The sequence below is a fragment of the Macrotis lagotis genome, chromosome 1, assembly GCF_037893015.1.
Source record: "Macrotis lagotis isolate mMagLag1 chromosome 1, bilby.v1.9.chrom.fasta, whole genome shotgun sequence".
Classification (NCBI taxonomy): Eukaryota; Metazoa; Chordata; class Mammalia; order Peramelemorphia; family Peramelidae; genus Macrotis; species Macrotis lagotis.
This window is the reverse complement of record NC_133658.1, coordinates 873,395,650-873,420,881: the sequence shown is the minus strand read 5'-3', so window position 1 is coordinate 873,420,881 and position 25,232 is coordinate 873,395,650. Positions and strand designations below refer to the sequence as shown.

Sequence of the window (25,232 nt, the reverse complement as noted above, 5' to 3'; positions counted from 1 at the left end):
ACAAGAAGAGGTGGAAAAGAAATGCCCTGTCAGTAGTGCAGGAAATATATTTTAACCCACTCTTCTCAGGCAAATAGACCTTACCCACTCCCACTAGAGCTCAACCAACACCCCCCAGAAGTAGTAACCCTTAAGACCCTATTTTCAGTAAAAATATCCTGCTGAAGGCTCACAGATTAAAGGAATTTTATACTCCATAAGGGTTGGAAGTGTCTTTAAAGTCCTCAAGTCTTATCTATACCTGAAGAAATCATTCAAGGACATCCCCAGCCTTTACTTAAGACTTCTTGAACAAAGAAGTATGCTCCACACCAGGACAGCAATGTTCATAAAAGAATAGTGGGATCAACCTGATGCAGCACTTCCAAATTCTCCAATATTTTCAAGGGTCTGGAGGTAGCATTCTAACCTGAGCTAGGGGAAATGTGAAATCCTAAAGGAGTCCCTCTGGGGACAGAGTCACAGACAGTGATGACAAAACTTTCAGGAAAATAAAGGGGAAAGCTAGTGGAATTAAAGAAAGTGACAATATTAGTAGTCTGGGCTTTCAGGGATTCAGAGCTGAGCTGAACCAGCTCAACTCTATACAGTAAGGCAGTGGTATCAAGTTCATAGATTCCTGTGAGGAGCATCATCAGGACTTAGAAAATCACAAATTACTATTGTCTATGCTGTAATATATTTTGTGGTTTTTGTTAAACATTTCTCAATGACATTTTAATCTGGTTCAGACTAGGAGACTGAGTTTGGAGTAGACTGTGCCTGAACCCTGCTATGTCATGACTAAGGGAGACTCTGAAAAGGTTCAAACAGCCCATACCTTGTCCTCACTCAGAGGCTCCGCATTTGACTCATCTAGAATGATCTCCATGATACTGAGCACCTGCTCTGCCACAGCTGCCCCTCCACTGTCCTTGCTTTCCTGCTCAGCCACCAGGGCCTGAGGAAGGAAAATTACATTGTTTAGGGGAGAAAACCAGAGGCCCTTTAGCCTGCTATGCTGCCCCTCAACAAGCCCAGAATGTCAAAACAGAAGGGATCACTGAGGTCCTCAAATATAACTGATACCAAACTAAAACTTCCCTTCCTATGCTCCTTGACAAACAGTTCATCTCTGCCTAAATCAGCCCTCTTATGAAGGCAAGCCCAGACCCTCCCTGGAGCATCCCATTCCACATTGGTTAGGCCAACTTTCATCAGACACTGAGCCTCAAGCTACCTCTTAGCAATTTAGTTCTGCCCTTTGGGACTAACTGAAACAAATTTAACCCTTCTTCCTTAAATTATCTGAAAGCAGCCACATCTCTCTCCCTTCCTCAGGTAAACTTGCAAGAGCTCAAATGCACAGGATAGGGGAGGGGGGAGAAATCAAGTAGAATTGGGGAGGCAAGGTGGATTCCCAGACCCATCCTTAAACATTAGAAAAGAAAGCAAAACCATATCCTGGTGATTGTTTTTAGAAGTTAAAGCAGCTACAAAAGTTAGGTGACAAAAGTCAGCTATCTTTTCATCTTGTCTTTATGTAAATGCAGGAGGAGGATTATGGAGCACTTGTGCCAAAGGAGGAAGAAATCCTGTTTCTTCAATCTGAAGAGAACACAGGAGTTGCAAGAAGAATCACATTCACTCCAGAAGGCTGCTTCTGAGATAGAGTGAATGATCTTTGTCATAAAGTCAACCTAACAAATTGAAATTGTCTCTTGCCAATCTCCCTAGAGAGCTGAAGAGTTGGCAGAGGGAATTCCAAGGTCTCTCTCCTCTGCCCCAGACTTTATGGACTTAATTCTCAGGAGAGTCTTTTTACCAAGTTTAGAGTCCCCAGCATGACATTTAAAGTGTTCATCTCAAGCTTGACCAGTTGCTGCCGATTCACTTTCACCTTCACACAGTAACTGAACAGTTTAAGCAGTACCTGCCAAGAAAAACCAGGTGAATTCTTTAACATCCAAAAATGGAGAGGACCTTGAAAGTGGTGGGTAGCTGTTCGATATAAACTCCATTAAATATGTGGAGTCAATTTAAAAAAACACACTCAATATAAAAGTGACAATTTTAAGAAAATTAATCTATAGATTTAGTGATGTGTTAATCACACCATACATGCAGATACTTAAAGCTAGAAGAATTAACAAAATTCATTTAGAGGAAAAAATGTGTAGAATAAGGAAATGCTAAAAAAGTAGGAATGAAAAAGGGAAATCTCAAACTATTATAAAGTAGTAATCATTAGTTTAATTTTTGCTAAAAATAGAAAGGTTAGGTCAATGCTAAAGTTCAGACAAACAGAAATAACAGAACTCAATAATCCAGTGTTCAATAAATTAAAAACAAATTAGCTAGAAAAAAATTCCCTACTTGACAAGAAATGATGGGAAACTAGAAAGCAGTCCAATCAAAACAAGGTTTAGACCAATATCTTACACCAGATCATAATAAATTAAAATACACAATATGAATATTAAAGATCATAACATTTAAAAAAATTAGGAGAAAAGCAGATCATGCATTTTTTTCATAGCTTTGGCTAAGGGGTGAAATTCTTAACTAAATAAACAGAGGTGGTTAAAAAAAATAAAATGTAAAATAACAATACAAATGAGCAAAATTAATGCAACTAAGATATGAAGAAAACAATGAATGGGGAATATTTTTCCAACACATCTTGAAATCCAAGATATACAGGCAATGCAAAGAAATATTTATGGCCAAAAACCATTCCTAATTCAGTTAAAATATAGCAAAAAATAATTTTCAAAACACTTTCAAACTATTAACCACCACATGAAAGAACATGTCAAATCATTAACAAAAGAAATGCAAAACAAACCTCTATAAGGTTTAGCTTCACACTGGGCAAATTGAGAAATGTGGATAATGGAAAAATAATTTATTTTAATAAATGATAAGAGAAAAAAAGTAGATTCAATCACATCCAAAGCCGCATCAAAGTGGCTACACACCATTAGTTTCTCCCTCTTATTGAGGTATTCTTTAAATGGTGAGTGTATTGTTGGGGGTATGGAGTGGGTAGGTAAAATAAGGAAGAGCTATAGTAGGATGACTGGGAAACCAAATCAGGTTCTATCTCTGCTAAAGGGCTATCACCTTCATGGATGAGAGACATCTCCTCCATTCCAGCACAAGGGAACCTAACCATCAATGAACAGAACTTTAAGGTGTGACTGCTTTGAAAAGTGCCTTTATCAATTTCAACAAGTATGTGGAAATGATGATATAACTCATGAACTGTGTGATGTTCCTTAAATAACAGAGGGAGAAGCAAAGGGATCCAAAGAATCCTTGGCAATCACTATGTGACCTAGGACAGTTCTGTTATGTTATTGGTGGAGGGTTCAAATGATGGAGAAAATGTTTGTGAGGCCCTTGTAAATTCTCAAAATCTAATAAAACAAATGCTAATGGAATAGTTAGATAAATGCTTTAACTATAGTTCCAGAGTAGAAAAATTTTAAAAATGTTATTTTATAACAGTCCCCCAAAATCAACATAAATACAATTATCAGTTGGAGAAAAAAAAGTAAATGGTTTCTCCCCAACTGTGAAGAATCATTATGTTAGTTACTGAATAATATGTGATTTTCCTTATGCCTACAGGAATGAGTGAAACAAGGTGGAAAATGTTTTGAGAAACTGCTTGGGTCCAAAGTCTTCTTCCTGAGTTCGCCTTAGTTGAGAGGGATTAGTGATATGATGCTGCCCTCTGGAGCTAAGCTGAATTACTGTCTCATGTCACTTTTCAGAGTCAGTTCTTATTTACACACTCACCGTCAGAAGATGTCGGCCCTGTTTGAAATCCCTAATCCCAGCCAGTCTGTTGAGCATGCAATCCAAGCCCCCACATTGGGCCATCACACCAGCCATCTTATAGACTTCTTCCTCATCTTCTTCTTCATCTAAAGAGAAGTGAGTAAGGGTAGTAATGATGAGAAGGAAAGAAGATCTTCACTAGACTTCCCCCACTGCAGAAAAAAAAAGGAAAACTCAGCCTGGCATAGGTGGCTGACCATTGTCTGGGTATAATCTGATTTTCAAGGATTCTATTTCAAACTACTCTCCATCATGCTCCCAATCAATTTGGACTACTAGCTGTTTCTGATTTCCCATTACTCTGCTCCTGATGTATTCTCTCCTTGTTAATGAAGGCTGAAATTCTCATCCTTTCCAGGTTTTTTCAAGGTCTTCCACAAAGCCTTTTCTAACTCCTCCAACTAAAAGTGAGTCCTCTCTAACCCTCTTCAAATCTCCTGGCAGCTAAGTGGAATAGAAGATAGAGCACTGGGTCTGGAGTCAAGAAGACCTGAGTTCAAATCATGCCTCAGAAACTTACTGCCTGTGGGACCTTGGGCAAATCACATTTTAACCTGTTTCCTCAGTTTTCTCACCTGTACCTTGAAGGATAGTGGTGAAACTCTAACAAGATTATAAAATACAAAGCACAGTACAGGCACCTAGTAGGCAATTAATAAATATGTTTCCTTCCTTCCTGGTACATGTTAATGCTACCTGCCTGCATGGTATATTCCTCTTCCCTCTCCTCAATTAGACTGATGACTCCTTGAGGGCAAGGTCAATGCCATTTTTTTATCTTTATATTACGAATGCCTGGCACAAGGCCTTGTACATAAGAAACTTTACTAAATGCACGTTGAAGTGATGAGAAAATGGGCATTTTCAGTCAGTCAACAAGCATGAATGAGCACCTGGTGAGGACAAGGCCTGTTGATAAATGTTGGGGATACAAGGAAGGACAAGAGTTCCTGCACTCCGGGAGCTCCAGGTATATTGGGAGGGGGGCCAGGGGAAAGAACCACAAGCCAACAGCTATGCACAAACAAGAGACTGACAATGAACTGAAAAGAACAAATGAGGAAGAAAAAAAGTATTAAGGAAAAACCAAAAAGGCTTTTTGTCTCCATTGGTAAGCAACCTTGGAAAAGAGCTCAGTTCATGGAAAGATTTATCAAAACCTCTATCTCACCACCTCTCTAATCATGCTGGGGCAGAATGAGATTCAAACTCCAATGCAGGTTTCTGAGTTATAGACAAATTGACCCCTCCATATTCTTAGAAAAATTCTCTCAGGCCCATGTGGAGAACCTGCTCCTTGGTTGCAATTGGAACAGCATCACCTGAGATAACAATACCTGTAGTGGAGTCCAGGGACTCAATGAATTCCTCAGTGGCATCACCCAACAAGCCCCGCATGCGGTAGATGATCCTCATAGGTTCTCCCTGAGGAGAGAAAGTAGAAAACTATATTCATTTCATTCAGGTTCATTTAGAAAACCTCTCTCATTCTGTATGATGAGGCCCAGTAGGCTTTAAGCTCTCTACTCCAAAGGCAGGATGGACAATCATGTCTGCCTTGAGAAAAGCCCTTCCATTTTGATGTGCCATTGAGTTGAGAGTCAAATACAGAATGCCACAATCCTCATCACCCAGATGCAAGAGTCTGAATCACCACAAAATGCAAATCCCTTTAACATAGTACTGCCCCTGGGCATTATATATGTAGAGAGATATAAGTATATCCCATATGGTATTGCTCCAAAGTATGTCATTTTACATCATTAATATATTATGATCGAACCCAACACCATTAGAGAGACCAGATTCCCCAATTTACATATCAGATGGTTAGTGATGAACCAAGCTACTGCCTAAATCTAAATGATATCAATTCCTTTGTGCATGCATAAATATTAGTTTCATAGAAAAGTCCATTTAAACAATAAGTGGCCTAATGTATAAACATTGGATTTGAAACCAAAATGACGTAAGATTAAATTCCATTTCTGATCCATATTAGTGTGACCTTAGGCAAGTCACTTAACCTCTCTAAGTCTCAGTTTCCTCATCTGTAAAGTGGAGAAAATAATACCTGTAATACTTAATAGAAGTGTAGGGAGGCTCAAATGAGAATACAAACATACATGTTTATGTGTGTATATATATACATACACACATACATATATGAACATAGAATATGCTTGTAAGTGTGAAGATATATATGTATATAGCTACAAACTTTAAGGTTCCATGTAAATGGCAATCATCATTATTATTATTATTATTATTACTGTCCTCTCACACACGTATGTGTGTGTGTGTGTGTGTGTGTGTAGCAAAATGGAGTTTTTCAGTTTCCCCTCTTACAATGAAATACCATATCAATGATAAACCTTAAAGAGCAGCTGTTTCAAGTAAGAAGTAATCTAGAACTTCCCTTAAAATCCAACTTACTCACACATTCATTTCTTCCAGGGAGAGGGCAGACCCCTGAAGCAAAAGTAAGAACTACCCAAGGAACCATGTAAGAGCAAAGGCTAATTAAAAGAAAGAGCTTTTTAATTAAAGACAAGCCTTCATTAAGTAATCACAGACAGGAAAAAAAACGATAAGTCCATTCATAGCCTAAGGAGAGAACAGAGGCTCTAACCGCAGTCTCACAACAGGCAATAATTTAACTCTTTAGCCTGTCCGAGCTCAAGCCCCTCTCCTCCCAGGGCTTGCAATGAGTATCAGACTCAAATTTTCAGGAAGGGAATAGGGAATAGGGAACTGAGAAGAGATATGCTGTTAGAAAGCCCCATGAAGTCATTTGTGGACTAAGGGTTTAACAATGGCTCAAATACTCAAGCCCAAAGGAAGGTCTCAGAGATGCTGCTCAAAGACTTGTTATAGTTCAGCTAATGAATACTACAGGAAACCTAGAAAAAATGGTATATCAGCACCAAAAGCCAAGGACACACGGGGAACAAGAGTAAATCTGAAGTAGTGGTTATGGGCCTGCAGAATGGCAAGAGGACTCTGGTAATGTCCCACAAATCTAGTGTTTCCCATCTCAGCCAGGCAGGCAAAACTGAGTGCAAAACCCATGGTTGTGCTTGTGGGAAGGTGGACCAGGAACAGGGGGTAGAGCTAAAGATGCTACCAAGAGGGGAAGAGAGAAACATGGCAGAGAAGATGAGATCAAAGAAAATGAGGGGAAAAGAAAAGGAATAGAGAGGAGGGGACAGACTAAGAAGGAAAGAGGAAGACAAAGACAGCAAGGAGAACTTCTACTGTTGAATGCAAAAGAGTGAAATTAAAGGAACCCAAAGAAAACCAAGGAATTGCTCCCCTTCCCTCACATCAGTGCAGAAAGTGCCTATTTGAGGTCTTGTAAAATGGGAGTGCCATTATCTGACACAGCATAGTGTTTCAAAAATTACAGATCAGTCACTGTCCCAGAAAATGCTGTGGATTAACTTCTGCAAAATGGTTTCAATCTGAAGCAGAGGAACGCAAAAAAGTGTAAATGGTCAAAGGGCTCACTCTGCAGACAGCACAGGCCAGTCTCCCAAATCCTCACGGCTGCCACGCTCAAGGAAGCTTGTGACTCACGTCTTCAGTAAAGTCCTCTAATCTCCTGAAGCTCTTATATCTCTACTAGTCTGCAGCTAATTTTCTCAAAAGTAGGACAAGATGACTGGTTTCTATCCCATCAAGACCAAGCTGGAGAATTGTAGCTCTGTAAGTGCTGATTCAAGCTCCTTTTATTACAAGTTCCCAGCACCACAATACTGAGTAAGAAAGCAGGAACATACCTCATTTGTGGGGCACCAGACCTTCTTATAAACCTCTGCCACAGGAAGATCCAAGCTGATAATTTTATTGTTCACCAGAAGCTGAAAGGAAAAGTAAATGGCCTGTTATTCCTAATGATTTCAAAGTAAGTCAGAAACAGCTAAGACTCATCACACCATAGAGATGAAACCCTGAATAAATAAGCAAACAGGTTCTCTGCTAAAGGACAATGTTTTCACATTTCTGACCCTAAATTAACTTAGAGAGAAGGTCTCTTTCCACATCAGTTCTTCCACCAGCTTTCTTCTTTAAGTAATGTGATTAGTTAGGCCAAAAAGATGATCTTACCCCAGAGGCATCAAATACATAATTAGGTACACCTCCATGGAGACTAGAGAGAATACCCTAAGTAATGTTTCTCAACCACTAGTCTGCAACATTCTTCTATTTGTATATAAACCTTTCCTTACTTTTTAAAAGCTATAAACTGCCTCTCTCCTGGTTCAATTTGCTGCAAAAAAATGATCCCCAGGGCAGGTTTGAGACAGTTTACCACTTGACACCAACATAAAGCATTTTAAGTGAGTAGCCCTGCCACAACTTCCATGTCTTTACCTCCATTCCACTATCATCTTCAAGCAGGGCCACCAGATCACAGTCTTGGCAGATCTTGTTCTTAATGTCTCTCATGAGAGGCCCGATGCCTGGCTCATTGCTGCTGTAAGGGTTGCCGGGCATGCGACCCTGTAAGAAATCTTCCTGTTGGGGATCCTTCTCCAGAGTCACAAAGAACTCCGTTACTTCATTTTCTTCCTAAGGAACAAAGACAAGGATAGAATCAGAAGACTAGAAGTCATCACACCTAAGTGTTCTAGCAAGCCACAGTGGTATCACATCTAAGTGTTCTAGCAAGCCATATTGGTATCTGCCCTGTCTGGTCTGACCCAGGGAGCACCCTTAGTGAACTGATGACCAAGACTACAACAAAAAGCTTGAAGAAATAGGCACTTAGAGGTGAGATAAAAGAACTGTCATGCATATTTGAAAGGCAATGATGACCAAGATTTAAGCAATGCAGATCTACTCCTCAGATAGGTTAAGAGCCAGAAGGTAACAACAACTCGAATGGGCCTGTAACAGAAAAGGAGAGCACAGTTCCCAAAAAAAACCCCCACATTCTTTCTTCATGCACCGGTTCAATAACCTCCAAGTCTAGAAGTCCACTAGATTTCAGAAGGACTTCTCTATATGAAATATTAAAATCTCCCCCTGTGCCTAACAAAACACTTAACCCTCAATGGCCCTTCTACTAATGCTTAAAAAAAATAAAACTTTAAAACTGCCTCCTCTCTCCCTGGTTCCATCTGCTGCACAAAATGACTTACAGATGAGGTCTGAGACATTTTACTACTTGACATAAGAGTTTAGATTGAGAAATACTAATATAAAGCATTTAAAATGCAAAAATTTCCTTGAGTAGCCCTGCTAGGACTCCCATGCCTTTACTTCAATTCCACTATCATCTTCCAGCAGCACCACCAGATCACAATTCAGATAATCTTGTTTTTAATGTTCCTCATGAGAGGCCCAATGTCTTCATTAATTCTTGACCATCAGAGAAGATCTTTGGAAAACAATGAGGTCAAAATTCCTTTGCCTTTCCTGAAGCCTATAAACATTCCTCTGTCTTCCCATTCCCATCTTTACCTCCATCCTTCATGCTACCACCCTGTTTTAAGTCAATTACTCTCTTCTTCTTGTCACAACTGTACTCTTACATATTTCTAGACATGTTGCTTTGATTTCTTCACTTCCCAATCATTTCTGGCTTCCAAGACCACTTAACAAAAACAGCTTTCTCCAAGTTTGCTAATGGTGTCTTTACTGCTAAACCCAAAAGCCTTTTCTCAATCTTCATCCTTCTTGACTCTCTACAGCATCTGACACTTTGGATACTATCCTTCACTTTTCTGCTGTGCTTCATCCTGTCTCATCTTCTAAGTGTGTGTGTACTCCAGGGCTCTAATTTGGACTGGGCACTCTTCTCTTAATTCTCTATACTCTCTTTCTTCATGATTTCATTAGATTACATTGGTCCAATTACCAGCTCCTCTCATTCAAGAATCCATCTCCAGATATATACTAAAGACCTCCCCCTGAATGCCCCAAATGCTTATATCTCAAATAGAAGTCCTAAACAGAACTCATTAGCCTCTTTCCCTAAACCTACTGCCCAGTTAATTACCCTATTTCAGTTATGGTTACCACCATTTTCATAACTTCAGTCCACATCGTAGCTATTATTCTCCCCTTTTCATTCTCACTAATCCCTACTAAATAAAATTAGTTGTCAAGTTCTGGCAATTCTATATAACATCTTTCATGTATGTGCCCTCCTCTCCACTAACACCATAAACACCTTAATTCAGGAATTCATCACCTCTCACCTAAAATAATACAATAGCTTCCTAATTATTCTTGCTGTAATCCAATCTCTCCACTTTTTAATCCTCTCCATAGCTGCCAAATTGATGTTCCTAAAGTCTAGGTCTGATCATGCCATTCCTCTGCTCAAGCAGCTTCAGGGCTCCCCATTGCCTGTAGGATCAAACACAAGCATTTACAACACTTCCCAATCTGGCTTTGGTCTACCTTTGGAGGGTGTAAGTATGTAGGACTTCCCCCCCAGCCCTCCAACTTTCCATACCTTAGCTTCTCAGCTGCCCATCATAAGACCCCCACCCTTCTGCCATTGTACAGGTTCTATTCCATTCCTGGAGTTTCTCTCTCTGGTGGAGACCCTGCTTTCCTTCAGGCTCCATTCATATGCTGCCTCCTTCTAGAGTGAGTCCTCAGTTGTTAGTAATCCATAGATGATTTCAGACTTACTTCCCTAGGTCTACGCACTTCCTCCCAATAGAATGTTTTCTGAGAAGAACAGGCAGTTTTGTTCTGCTTTTGTATCCTTAAAACCTGGCACAGGGTGTGGTGTTCAGAAAATGGGTATTGAACTAATGTACCCCAGGTTGGAGAAAATGTAAACACAAAAGTGAAGAAGAAAAAAGAGAAATATGAAGACTCCCTTATACAGACCTTACCCAGGTCAATACTGTTTTCAGAACCTATTGGATAGAGCAATACTAGCAGATAAGGATCTTGAAGGATTGAATAATACCTGAAATTAATACCAGGAATTTTTTGAGGGGAAGGAAGGGAAGTAATAATGCATGGAGTTTCACATTATGGCAAATTTGTTCATTTTAAAATAAATAGAAGAATGGATTTATTGTTGTTTTATGTTACAGAATCCTAAATAAGAACTAAATGTAGATTATTGGGCAGCCATAAGATGGACCACTCCCTCCAATTCCAACCTTTCTTCTCTTGCTGCCAAAGTACCCTACCCCTACTCAAGGGGCCTCCAATGAATACTAGCTCACTTACAGGATAGATGATACTGCAGAGCCTCTCAAAGATGAAAACAGGAGTCCGATAGTCATCCAGATTGTAACGTTTGGCTGTTTCAATGCACACTGCCATGAAGGCTTTTGTTTCTGATTCTGTGCCTGCCAGAATCAAAAGGACCAGTCAGTTTGAAAGGAGCTTCCCTCAAATCGACCTGCAACATCCCAAGCCACCAAATCAAAAGTAATTGACCTGAAAAGTGGCCTAACTTGTTACTCACAGCATAGGCCAAAAGGTTAATAGATCACACTTTACAGTCCCACAGTCACATGAGGATAATATTGTGGGTACCATAAAAATTATAAGCTTCAAATAGAAGAATTCAACTAAAGAGGTCTCAAACCAGCTCATCCAACACAAGAGCTCCAACCTAAGTGATTGTGAGAAAAATCTAATTCTGGGCTTGAAAGTTTGCTGGTACATTTTCCACAAAAGAATTTCTCTCTTTTAACTGAAGAGACAATTTGCTTGATCCTGCCAGGGTGATGATGACCTAACCCATGAGATCTGATCCAATACTTGGTTTTTCTGTTATTTAATGACCCTCTAATAACATGTATGATGGCTGCCTTGGGGCAGCTCTACCTGTGGTCATGTCCTCTAGCATCTCCAACAGCATATCCTGGGTCTCATCAATCAGCTTGGTCCTCTGCACGACCAGTTTACGCAAGCACAAGTAGCCATTTAACACAGTGCCCACCAGACGACTTTTGAAGTGCCTCTTAATGGACTCTACTTCCACAAAGGAGGAAAGGAGACCTACAGGGACAGAGTAGAGTTGTTATAAACCCAGCAGATAAACAAACCCAACAATTCAGTCATATCAAAGATAAACTCAAGACCTTAAACCTCTTCTTGTTGCAGAGGGAAAGGTATGGGTTAGGAAGCCACCACTAGAAATCATAATTTCTACTTCAGTAGCAAAGGCTCACCCAGGACAACAGTAGGAAGTTAGTTATTATACCTGTAAGGCTCTTGAGAGCATAGCCCTGCTGTAAGTCAGTGCTCAGGGTAGCCTCCTCCAGGGCCAACAATCGGGCAATTTCCTAGAAAGGACAATATGAATGGTCGGTGTAAATTCTAACAAATGTTACCACCATCCCTCTTTCCTGAGATGGATATCTCTTCATCTCACTACCCTTCAAGGTTCCTTCTAGAACCTATGGTCAATGGACCTCTGAAGCCAATGTGGCTGGTTCAACAGTGATGGAGGGCCCTGAGGATAATGCCTTGAACAAATCACAAATTCCAGCTCAAGATAGTGAGCAGAAACAGATCGGTAACAAAGGCCTGGGTGATGAGTCCTTTAGTGAGGGAGAGCCTGAAGCTTCCGTCACATTCACATCATAATGGTGCAGAGGTCTCAAAAGAGCTGCCTCAAGGAGACAGTAAATCCAGAACCTCTCCCACCTACCCTTTCCCCAGGAGACCCACAAAGCCAGAATGGTCAGAGGAGGCTCAGGTGTCTTCATGCAGAAGATCATTGACTACCTTTGTCCTCTAAAAGAAATGTCATCTCCTAAGCCTTGTGTAATACCTAGAGAATCAGTGTCACAAGCTCAATGGATCTGGAAGAGATCTTAATATCATTTTGTCTAACTCCTTGAATTTCACAGAGGAATATGAGTCCCAGAGAAGCAAAGTAATTCATCTTAAAGTGCAAAGAATTAAAGGAGAAGTGAAATACCTTGGTGATGAGGTTGCCAACATAGGGCAAGACACCCCGAGCAGCCAGGTAGACCTTCCAGTGTGCTGGTTTGATTAGCTTTTGGTAGAGGGCCAAGTACTCAGCTGCACACTCTCCAGCAATACTCAACTCATCCAGGTAACTGGTACAGAGACAAAAAGAAAGTGGGCAACTGAAATCAGCCCAAACACATAGGAAGAGATGAGAATAAGTAGTCACCCAAAGGCCACAAAACATTTGCATGGACATTCTAAAGGCCTGCTGGGTTCAGCAGGGCCAGGATTTAGGTAGAAGAAACACAAGGTTTTGCACCTCATCCCCTCTCAGTCTAAACAGACCTCTCAGGAATTCCTTGGGAACCCTGATGCCCTCCAAGGCAAAGAAGATAAAGTCAGAAAAGCGTGAGTTCTCAGTGCCCCCAGATCTCCATGGTACCTGGTGAGGAGATCAAGGACCTGCTGTTTACGGCTGGGGATGGTTGCCAGAGCCTCCACGATGGTGCAGGCTGCCTGTCGGGCTGCTTGGGTTGCTGGAGTGAACAGCACCTGAAAAATCATAAGGAAGGCAGGACCTCAGTGACTGGATGTGATTGTTTCTTTCTCCCCTTTCCCAGGCTCAGGCTGTTCCATTGTCAACTCATCCCAAGGAGAAATCCTTTGAGATTACCTGGGGAAGGATAAATCTAAAATTCAACTAAGAATCTCAATTTTCAAAATGAAGAGAGTTTGAGTGAGCAAATGAACTGGAAGCAACTAGCTACATGTGCTTCTTCCCCAGTAGAATCAAGTGGCCTTTTCGTAAAAAACTAAGATCTTTGTTTACTTGTAAGATACCTGGATTTTAATACAGATTATTTTAAAGGCTTTTTCCTTAGAAAGCTCTTCTGAGCACTTTTGATTTAGAAGAAACAATTAGCTTTCTGATGAAATCTCCTCGTAGTATGGGCCACTGGATTTGATAAATTGTAAACTTCTTTGTAATACATGGAGGGTAGGAATTGGGGAAGAAAAGATAGAAGAAAGGAATGCAGAGGATTAGAGAGAAAGGAGCCAGAGGGTGAGGAGTGTGAGGGTAAAGGGAGGACAAAGGGACAGAGAAGAGAGGCAGAAGAGCAGAGAGGTAGAGAAGTGGAAGAAGAAAGGCACAAGGAAATGGAGAAGGACAGAAGGATGGAGGAGGGAAAGGAGAAGAGAAGGAAGGAGTATGTTTTGGGTTCTGCAATTTACCTGCGTGAGTAGGAGAGATAAAAGACAGCAGAGAACTAAAACTACCAAGGTAGGTAAGTGGGCAAGAGAGGGGGAGGAGGAAGGCAGTTTCACAGAAGGCCCCCCCCCAAAAAAAAACTCCAAAAGACAACAAATTAAGACTCTAGCCAAAATTTAGAGGGGCAGAAGTCACAGAAAGACTGAGTGATACATTTTCCCAGTCCAAGATAACTTAGATTTTCCCAGTCCAAGATAACTTAGAAGTTCCACAGGAAAGGTATGTTTCACCAGGACCAGGGGTTGGAAAAAAAGCCATGACCACAGCTCATCCCAGCCCAGCCCAGGGATCACTGGAAACAGCTTGAAGGGGCTGTGAGAGAACTCTGCTACACCAAAATGAGTGTGGAGAGAGGAGCAAAAGCTGCAGAATCTGTAGTGAGAATTGGGAGAAACCAGCCTGCACCTCCAGAGCAGTCAGGGGAGACTGCAGAAATTTCTCTGCTCTCCCTGGGGCAGGACTCTGCCGTTTGCCCACTCAGATCCAGGTTGCAGTTTAGCATTCCATACTAAGATAGCAGAGACCCTCCTCACAGCTCCAAGCAAGAGGGGAGTGCCTGTAGCCATCTATATATCAAAGTACAGGCAAGAGAGCATAAGACTTTGGAGGAATAAAGGTCCCAGTGGTGTGTCCCAAAAAACTCCCTAAAGTGGGTGTCCCAATAATACTCAAAGGCTCAGGAAGCACCCCAAAACCAGGCACAGGCTGGAGAAATGAGTAAACAGAGAAAAAAGAGGAACACCATTGAGAAATTCTTTGTCTATGATCCCAAGAATCCTCCTCAATTTGAAGATGAGGAAGTACAAGCTCCTGCATCTAAAGACTCCATGAAAAACGGAAGTTGGGATCAGGCTATGACAGAGCTCAGAAAAGATTTTGAAAACTAAGTAAGGGAGATAGAAGAAAAAAATTGGAGAAAAAAATGAAAGGGATGCAGGAAAAACAGGAAAAAGAGGTCAGCAGTTTATTCACGGAGATGCAAAAAAATGCTGAAGAAAGTAACATATTAAACCAGCATAGGTCAAATGGATAAAACAGTTCAAAAAGTTATTGAGAAGAACGCTTTAAAAAGCAGACTTCTCCAGATGGAAAAGGAGATAACAAAACTCTGAGTCAAACAAATCCTCAGATGTAGAATGGAGCTAAAGGAAGCTGATGACTTTATGAGAAATCAGGACACAATACTTCAACACCAAAAGAATGAAAAATAAGAAGAAAAATTGAAAAAACAACTGATCTGGGAAACATTCAGGAAAGATAAGTTAAAAATTATTGGGATACCTGAAAGCCATGATCAGGAAAAGAGCCTTGACCTCATTTTTAAAGAATTCCTACAGGAAAACTGCCCTGATATCCTAGAAGCAGAGGGAAAAATAGAAATTGAGAGAATCCACTGATCTCCCCCAGAAAGAGATCCAAAAAAACAACCCCCAGGAATATTATAACCAAGTTTCAGAACTACCAAGTCAAAGACATATTAGAAGCAGCTAGAAGGACACAATTCAAATATTGTGGAACTGCAGTCAAGATCACACAGGACTTAACAGCAACTACATTAAGGATTTATAGGGCTTGGAATATAATATTCCAGAAGGCAAAAGATCTTGGAATGCAACCGAGAATCAACTACCCTGCAAAACTGAACATACTCTTCCAGGAGAAAAGATGGATTTTCAATGAACCGGGGGAATTTCAATTGTTCCTGTTGAAACAACCAGAGCTGAACAGAAAGTTTGACCTTCAAAATAAAGGACTCAGGTGAAGCATAGAGAGTGGAGCAGAAGGGTAAAATATGAGGGACTTAATGATGATGAACTGCATGTATTCCTGCATAGAAAAATGATGCTGATGATACTCATATAAAACTTCTTATTTGATGGAGCAGGTAGAAGGAGCTTTTATAGATGAAGCACAGAAAAGAGTTGAATTTGAAGATATAATATATTGTAAGGATGGAGTCAATAGCTAAAAGGGAAATGCACTGGGAGTAAGGGAAAGGAGAGATGGAATAGGCTAAGATATTTCATATAAAAGATATATATTATTTTTTACAATGAGCTTTTGCAATGATATGGGAGGGGGGAAGGCGAAGAGGAATGACGGAACCTTCACTCTCATTTTAAATGGTTCAGAGAGGAAACAGCATACACACTCAATAGGGTATAGACATCTAGAGTAAAAAGGAGAGGGGGGGGATATGGGTGATAGAAAATAAGGTAGATCACAGGAGAGAATAGTCAGATATAACATGTTTTTGGGGGGCAGCTAGGTGGCGCAGTGGATAGAGCACTGGTCTTGGAGTCAGGAGTACCTGGGTTCAAAACCAACCTCAGACACTTAATAATTACCCAGCTGTGTGGCCTTGGGCAAGCCACTTAACCCCATTGCCTTGCAAAATCTAAAAAAAAAAAAAAAAAGATATAACACATTTTCTTTTTTACTTCTTGCAAGGAGCTGGGATTGGGCGACCTGTCCAGAACTAGGGAGTGGGTGGTTGCTGGGTCTCAAGGGTGATATGTGGGCTCAGGGCCTCTTGGCCCCAGGGTCGGTGATCAGTTTGCTGCACAGCTCAGGTACCCTATAGCATATTTTAGAGTAAAAGGAGAGAGAAAATATAATATATGGTAGTGGGGAGGAAGAGATGGAGGGAATTACAATCAGCAACAGCAACAGTGAAAAAATATGGAAGCAATTTTTATGATGGACTTATCATTAAGATCCACCTGAGACAGAGCTGATGGTATCAGAACACAGAATGAAAACACATTTTTTTCACTTTCCTTTATTTCTCATGAGGGTCTCTATTTTTTTTGGGGGGGGGGGTATTATGTTTACTCTCAAACAAGAATATTTTAGTAACGTATAAAAAAAAATCACTTGTACAAAAATATTCACAGCAGCTCTGTTTGTGGTGGCAAAGAATTGGAAATTAATGTAAATGTCCTTCCATTGGGGAGTGGCTTAACAAAATGTGGTATATGTATGTATGTGATGGAATACTATTGTTCTATTAGAAGCCAGGAGGAATGGGAATTCAGGGAAGCCCAGAAAGATTTGCATGGACTGATGCTGAGCGAAATGAGCAGAACCAGAAGAACATTGTGCACCCTAGCAGCAACATGAGGGTGATGAACAACCCTGATGAATTTGTTCATTCCATTAGTGCAACCATCAGGCACAATATTTTATTTTTCTTCCTTAAGGATATGATTTCTCTCTCATCACATTCAACTTAGATCAATGTATACCATGGAAACAATGTAAAGACTAACAGACTGCCTTCTGTGAAGGATTGGGGGAGGGAAACAAGATTAGAGGAAAAATTGTAAAAAATTAAAAATTAAAAAAAAAAAAGAGGGAGGAAAGAGAGATTCTGCTTGGCCCAGACTGACCACCATCTAGTTAAAAAAGCAAGAGTGAGTCCCACTAGATCTTGATCTGAAAGGTACAGGCAGGCAAAGATACAGGAGAAAGAGTAAAAGTCACAGGAAGAGGAAGGAGTAGGGGACACCTCCAAAAACTCAGAGTGGCTCGACCCGTTTGGGTGTCCATACCAGGACTCTGGATAAGTGCTTCCTCACCTGCCGAAGCCAGTTGTTGTGACCCAACTTGAGGTCTAAGGGGGAGGTTCTCTTCCCCCGACGGCTCATGTACTGTTTCCACCTCCAAACGTACTTCTCTGTTAAGTAGAGCTGTCGAAGCTCTGCCTTAGTGGAGGATTTCCCATTGGAATCCATACCTGGAATGAGGAAGGAAGAAAAACAAGGCAGTTTGATAAAAGGGACAGCTTTATAGTTTTCCTGACTAGACTATGAACTCATTGAAAGCAGGGCATGGCTTTACCTTTCTTTGTACCCCTAGCATTTAGTACTGAATTCAGTAACAATGCCATGATTGGCAAAATCTTTTCTTTTAAAATTGTAAAAAATATATTTTTATGATGAATTTATCAACAAATATCAATATTCCAATCTACAAGGAGAATGAAAAAGAAACTGGATAAGAAATGGTGACCTTCTGTTACATAGTTTGTTTTTCAAAATCATATATTAAATTTAACATGAGAAATAAAATCACCCTATTTGCAATCCTTTCCTTCTTTCTGTGTCTGTTTTATAAATACTTTCCTTTTTTTATTCTAATTCAATTCTTTTCTTCAATTTCCCAGCTTTTTTTTTTTTGTCCTTTTCTCTCCCAAGTTTTGTAAAGGGAAAGGCGCACCTCTAGTGGGAAGGCATTTCTTCCAGGCTTCATAGGATGCTTTTGGGTCTCGCTTGAGCCACAGCTGAGCCTGTGCATGGATCTCATTGCAGTAGGGTTTAACCGTGGTAAGTGCTTCAACAGGAACATCCTAGGGGAGAGGGAGATGAGATGAGAGCTTTCCAACATTCCCAGACACCAAAACGAGAAGGGCCAGAGCAACCCTTCCTGATAAGTGTACTTAGCAGCAGCACCTCCAGAATTAATTTAGAGTTCCCTGACTCACCCTGTGTGGTGTAAGATGCTGTTTACTTACAAGAACAGCTCTACTTGATTCTTGAAAAGAAACCATGGAAATAAATACTCAACCACACCTGCAATATTTTCCAGTCTTGATCATAAACTTTCCCTTTGAGTTTATCTCCTTTAGATTTTCCTTTCGAGTCTTAGAGTTCACCCTCTCCTACTTTTGTAATTCTGAATAAAAATTTCCTCACAGCACACATCAACTGGATATTGAGTTCAATTCATGGAGTGACTGTATTCTTCGAGCATTGTCTCAAGTTTTGAAGTTTAGAAATGCTACCTACAAAGGCCTAAAGTGACTGCCCTTTGTTCTGACCCAACGACCTCTCCTGTTTATTTCCAAAACCTGACTTTGCCTGGAAGAGAGCATTCAAGCCTTCAGGTGATTTAAGAAAATTATTCTAGAGAATTAGAACCCTCCCAAGTCTTCAAGTCAATGAGTAAGTTGTCATCAAATATTTATTTGATGCCCACTCAGTAGTGGGCATTGTGCTAAGGATACAACAAAGTTGAGACCAGTTCCCAACAAACTCCCAGGAGAATGGTGAGACTACAACTCTGCTTTATATGAACTACAACAGATGATCACTGCTCAAATTCCAAGAATGCTTTAAGACCTGTGAAGTCCTTTATCAAGATTCTTTCAGCATAATCTTAGAAGATATGGCAGTATGGCCCCCATTTGGCAAGATATCAAGGCAGGCAGAGGAGTCTCCCTGAGTTCAGGCCCAGCACTCTGTGAGTTTTGCAGGGGAGGCACTTGCATTAATGGAATTTTGGCTGAGGTCAAAATGAGGAAGGAAACAATTTTAAGTGGCCTCGGGAGTGGACAAGAGGTCAGTATCAGTTATGTGATGCTATGGAGAGAGCCCTGCCCTGGACTCAAGAAGACCTAAGTTCAAATCCTGCCTCAGACACTTACCAGCTGTATTTCCCTGGGCAAGTCACTGCACCTGCCTGCCTCAGTTTCCTCACTTGAAAAAGGGTGTTAATACAATGCCAGGGTGTTGTGAGAATCCAAGGAGTCAGTGTTTGTGAGGCCCTTAGCACAGTGCCTGACAGACACTGTAAATACTTGTTCCTTCCTTTTCTCCCCATCAAAGAGCAGGTGAAGGGAAGAAAAGCATGAGAGGAGACCCAATGATGAAGGACTGAAAAAGCCTAAGAGGAAATGAGAGGACACTGCTGGAGTTTAATGAGTAGGGGGTGTCCTCATCAGACCTGATGGTCTATAGTGGGAAGAGATGATGGCCGGCAGGCCTGATGGCAAGCTGGGGGGGGGGGGGGGGGGGTATTGCTGCCCAAGGATGAGGGTGGGGTCAGAGAAGAGGCCTTGGTCATGGTATAGAGATGGTGGAAGGGCAAGGAGTTCTAGGTGGTAAGCATGAGGGAAGACAGGAGAGGACTGTCCTCTACAGTACTGGGGTGGTTTAAGGGAAAGAGGAGTCCCAGTTTGGACATGTTGAGTTTAAAAGTGTCCCTCTTCCTTACATCTGAGAGGCAGCTAGAAACCAGAGAACTGGTCAAGTGTACTTCTGACCTTGAAAGTACCTTCTAACACTGAGATTCTCTGATATAAAAACCCATCCTGCCAGTCCTGTGATGTTCTAAATTTTTCCCTCTCAGTTCTCTGAACCCTTCCACTTTAATTTGCTAAAGTCTACCATGTCTGCATCTGCCCTCAAAATCCTCAGCATTATCCCACTACCCTCCTCGATGGGTTCCAACCCCAGAGGTCCCCGTCTCTTCAATTTAAACATGTTCAACCAAAAAAAATGAAAACACAAGTCAAATGTGTAAGGTACTTCCCACAGATCCTCCACTATTCTGTGCCCTGCCAATCTGAGGTGTTTCAACAGCTTTATAAAGCAGGTGGCTTCTGAAATTTCTAAGGAATTTCAAAAAACTTCCACCCACCAGACAAGCTCTGTGCCTCAAAAGACCCCAGAGGGCAAAGGGAAAAATAAAAACTACCTAAAGTCAAGTCTAGGGTAGAAGGCATATGAAACCCCGTAAGTTAAGGGTTTCCCCTTTCTAGATGGGAAATACAGCAAGTCAGTGAGTAAAGACAAGTCTGTTTTGGCTACTACAAGGAATAGTAGCTACAGGCGTCTAGCACCTCTGAATGACCTTGCATACACTGAGAGTCCACAAAATACCTTGTTTTTCTTGCTGGTCGGAGCAGGCGGCTTGATCAGCTTCTGCAGGATTCGGAGGCACATGAGGGTGATGTTCTCCACGACGACCGGAGTTTTGATGTTTACAGCCATGAGGAAAAGACTGAGAGCTGCATAGGGGAGGTAGTGGTAATGAGTTACTTTCACTGCCCAGGAAGTGCTGCAAGTCCTAACAACCTTGGCTTCTCCAAAGACTCAGCCCTGCAAACCCCTTCCCTCCTTAAGTTTTTGTTTCCAATTCTCAACTTCCTGGACTCACCACAGCGTAAGCGAAGTTCCCAGCAGCTATCCTCCTTTGAGATAGAGTCAGTCAGTAAGAGCATTTCATATTGAAGGCTGCTTGCCTGCAAGATCAAGGGGAAGAGAGAGGTCTCCAAATAGGCCAGAAGCCTGTCTGTGACCTTTCACCTCTGATGGGTATTACTGAAAAGAGCTATGGCCACAAGCAACTCAACCCTTAATTCTCCCCAACTCCCAACTTCTGTGGCTAGGTTGGAGTGGTTTATTCTAGACAAGAATCTGAGGTATAACAGTGATGACACACTAAAAGGTGCTTTCCTCAGGGTAGCTAAGTGGCACAGTGGATAGAGAACCAGCCCTGGACTCAGAAGGACCTGAGTTCAGATCTGGCTTCAGTCACTTAATAATTACCTAGCTGTGTGGCCTTGGGCAAGTCACTTAACCCCATTGCCTTGCTCCCCAAAAAAGTGCTTTCCCCACCAGCATCCTAACAGAGAAGGTTAAGTAGCTCACCCATGATCACACAATGGGTAAAATGTCATGACTGGAATTTTAATTTAATTATCCTGATTCCAAGATCCATGTTCTTTCTTTACCCCATGCTTCTAAAAGCAACATAAGAGAGGTGGAGCAAACACCTGCACGCTGATCAAGTGTGCTGATGTGCCACTGACCAGCACTCTGGTGTTGGCCTTAGCAAGGGAATGGGAAGAGTTGGGAACTAACTATAACAAGAGGGTTCCTTTCCTCCATAAATATCACAAAGAAACTGAATGGAGAGAAACAGAAGAGGAGGGCTTCAGGGCATTCAAGATATCACCTGTGGGGGATAGAGAAGACAGGAGAGAGGATGGTTGCCTCACCAGATCAGGGTTGGCCCAATGGCCTTTCAGAGCTGCTGACACCTTGCCAATGATCAAGTCATTCATTTGCTGAGTTGCTTCTGGATTATCCCTAAGAAAAACAAAAACCACAGTTATTAGACTCACTATTGGCTATGATGCCCCCGATTGAGGGCAGCCCAAGGGGTTTAATTTCCCTAACTAAAGAGGTTTCAATCACCTGCCTGAGGAAGAGTCCCTAGAAGCCTCCCAGAACTTCAGTGATTGAAGCAACAATAGGGTAATTAAAGGAATTGCTCAGGCATACCCTTCCTGCTCCATCACCAAAATGGTTGCATGTTTTCAGAGCACATACACATACACATACACATCACCACATCCACATTGCCTTGCCTCTCTGTGTCTTTTATGAGCACATCTGTAAAGTGCTTTTTCAGTTCAACCACTTTTTCCTCTTCAAATCTCTTCTCAGGACTCATCTTGATAACAATCCCATTTGATAAGCATGATTAACTACATACTAGGTGTTGGCCATCCTTCAATTTCAAGAGGACCAATGACATCATGGGTGATGTCTTGGATTTAAGTAAGGCGGCAATTCACAAAGTTATCAGACTCACTCACTCTTCCTAAGTCATGGAAGCACAGTGACAGGACAAAACTCAAGATGACTGACCATAGCCCAGGAAAAGGGAATGAATGACCTTGGCATATTTGATATCAGACCAAGCTACAAGATCTCCTCAAATCTCCTTCAGATGCCTTCATAGCAACCGGAACAAATTGTTCTCATCTGCTGATTACCCTTCACTTGCTTAGGCAGACAACCCCCAGCCCCCAGCCCCCACCCCCCAACTCACTAACAGGTTTGAGGTCAATCTCATTTAGCTGATCTACTGAGACAGTTTTACCAGGTGTGGCCACTGATCATGTTATAACTTCCTAGAGCCACAGGTGATAGATGAGCAGATCAGGTGGACACTAAGGGTGGATGGGCAGCCTGAAAAGAGCTCAGCAGCCCTCACAACAGAGGGGCTGAATCCTCCTGAACACCCAGTCATCCCACCTACTAAGGTACATGGCACTCAACTAGACAGGCTATCTAAGTCTACCAACTGCTCAAAGGTGGCAAATCTAGAAGACTGATAAGCTCCCCAAGGTCACTTAATCCTTCTTTCCTAAGCATTTCATTCATTTGTCAATCTCCATTATAAATCTATTATCCAAATTCAAATGCCATTTTCTACAGAGAGCCTTTCCTGGCTGCCAGTGATCTCCCACCCCTGACCTGACCTCAAAGAGCACTTTGTTTCATATCTTTCATCCCACAATAGTCTACTTAATAGCTCTTTTCTCCTACTGCTCTGAGAGCCCCATAACCACAGGGACCACATACAATCCACACCTTAATCCCAGAGCAGAGCCCAACGCAGCACTCTGGCATAGCTAGCCTAATTGTCTCTAAAGCAGAGAGAGAGAGAAAGAATGACTGCAGTCACACCTGGTAAGGAGACACATGAGCTGGCGAACTTCCTCCCGCATAGAGGCCGCCCCCCGCCGCAAATTGTAATCAAAGAGCTCCCGGATGAGGCCCTGCGAGACAAGGATGTGGCGCAAGGCTGGGTTCGTGGCCAGGGCCCGGAGGAGTGTGATACAGTGTTCGGTGACCGCAGAGGCACATCCGTAGCACTTGGTGGAAGAGGTGTGGCCACAGCCGAGGACAGAAAGGGCTCGGTACTGGCTAGCAGTGAATGTTGGCTGCACTGTTGTCCGCGATGACTTGGTAGCTGCCTCCCTCTGCTGCAGATCATACTCTAAGAGCTCCTTCCGTGAAGCAAAGACTTTCTAGAGTCGAGAAGACAGGGAAGAAAGGAGTCAGCTATTATAATACCCAAGAGAAGGAAATAAATTTTGAGCTGAAAATTCACCTCAAAATCTTTTTCTAGCCAGGCCTCCTATCTCAGGGATTTCAATCCTTGTCTCTAGGAACTCAGAGCACTTTTAAGATGCTTAAAAAAACTTGGCAACTAATATTTTTGTAACAATTCAGAAAACCCTCTTGTTTTGGGGGGGAGGGGAGACAAGGGAGGAATCACTCTTAGTGTGTGACAGGCTATCTCTATTCTAGGCTATCTCTGTTCTAGGCATAACCCCTGCCCACCTTGGCAACCACTTCTGGAGGAGGGGAGCACACAAACGACTAGATCACTTTTCAAAAAATTTTTCCATCCCTTTCCAGTGTCTCCCCAATATAATGCTGTTTATTAGAACCCCTCACTGGTGCAGGGATGGTCTCTTACTTCTTACTTCTACCTCCTTAGGAAAGAGAAACTTCCTAGAAAGCAGGTTAGCTGTCCTAAGCTGTCTCAAGGCATAGTCAGGGGGTGGGGGGTGGGTGGTAAATGGCAGCAGTTTGAAAAAAATTTGTTTTGGGGAAGGGAGGAGGGTTGTGTGCAGAGTCTAACATTTCAAGCGACAATCTGTCTGCTCCAGGCACACCCCTCCTGTGTGGCACTGCTTTTCTTTTCTGGAATTTCTTATTCCCGGAGCCTTTCATGCTAGTTGCTTCCTAGTTGGCCTCACTAACTGGCGCCTTGTTGCCTGTGGCATCAGAGGTGGAAAACCAATAAGACATGCTTGGCTGAAAGCTCCTCCCCTCCCTGAAAAACATCTGGCCCTTGTCCACACGGGGGAGCAGCCAAGTTCTGTGGGATGGAACCCAGAGATGATCACACTGAATTGGGGAAAAGAGGAGAGTCAGCACGATGCAAGACACAAACAGGATAGGTCAAAGGTAGTACTTGAATTCAGATAGTTCTGGATCTCAAGTCATCTCTTTATCCCCTAGTCTATGCTATTTCTCTGATAATTTGGCTAATTTAAAATGCAGAATTAAAATGTCTTCTAAATTATCAGTCCTGCCGCCATAGACTGATTTTACAAATAAAAAAGCTAAGGTGCCAAAACGAAAGCAGAAATGACAAACTTGGCACGAGCCCATCCTAGATGGTTTGTGGACTGGTAATCTCATCCAGTGCTCATCCATGTGAATGTCTACACAGTGAGACTTAAAAGACTGGGCAAATTCTATTCTGATGCATGAACTGGTGAGCTGCTCCATTCAGATTAGAAAGTGGGCACTGATATGCCAAAAGCTCTAGAAGGATGCCAAGCTCTGTGCTCAAGCATCTGATCTCTGTGGACTCCCCCCTCTGCGCCCCATTATATTTGATCTTTAAGGATTACCAATCAGAATTGGAAAGTACCTTGGATATATCTTGTTCTACTTTCTCATTTTTAAGAACTAAGGCCCAGGGAGAAGAGACTTGTTCATGATGCCATCTGGAGACAGACCAGGACTGAGGTCCCCTGAAACTCTCCAGTCAGGATTCAAACCTCAGTCCTCTAACTCCACAGATAGTATCCTGACCCAGGCTATCTACCTTCTTCCATGTACTCACA

The 25,232-nt window shown here is 42.0% G+C and overlaps 1 protein-coding gene across 1 annotated transcript in view; it reads right to left on the bottom strand.

The window, feature by feature from the left end:
• UBR4 (ubiquitin protein ligase E3 component n-recognin 4) overlaps positions 1-25,232 on the bottom strand; it is a 160,818-nt gene that overhangs the window by 31,526 nt on the left and 104,060 nt on the right. The window contains exons 78-94 of the mRNA XM_074218273.1: positions 23,272-23,615; positions 21,792-21,882; positions 20,948-21,032; positions 20,671-20,798; positions 18,227-18,356; positions 17,587-17,744; positions 13,178-13,287; positions 12,743-12,884; positions 12,020-12,101; positions 11,641-11,814; positions 11,035-11,156; positions 8,206-8,403; positions 7,611-7,691; positions 5,166-5,253; positions 3,787-3,914; positions 1,805-1,912; positions 821-940 (exon numbers count right to left, since the gene is read on the bottom strand). Coding sequence (XP_074074374.1) covers positions 821-940; positions 1,805-1,912; positions 3,787-3,914; positions 5,166-5,253; positions 7,611-7,691; positions 8,206-8,403; positions 11,035-11,156; positions 11,641-11,814; positions 12,020-12,101; positions 12,743-12,884; positions 13,178-13,287; positions 17,587-17,744; positions 18,227-18,356; positions 20,671-20,798; positions 20,948-21,032; positions 21,792-21,882; positions 23,272-23,615 — 2,289 coding nt within the window. The remainder of the gene's footprint in view (positions 1-820; positions 941-1,804; positions 1,913-3,786; positions 3,915-5,165; positions 5,254-7,610; positions 7,692-8,205; positions 8,404-11,034; positions 11,157-11,640; positions 11,815-12,019; positions 12,102-12,742; positions 12,885-13,177; positions 13,288-17,586; positions 17,745-18,226; positions 18,357-20,670; positions 20,799-20,947; positions 21,033-21,791; positions 21,883-23,271; positions 23,616-25,232) is intronic.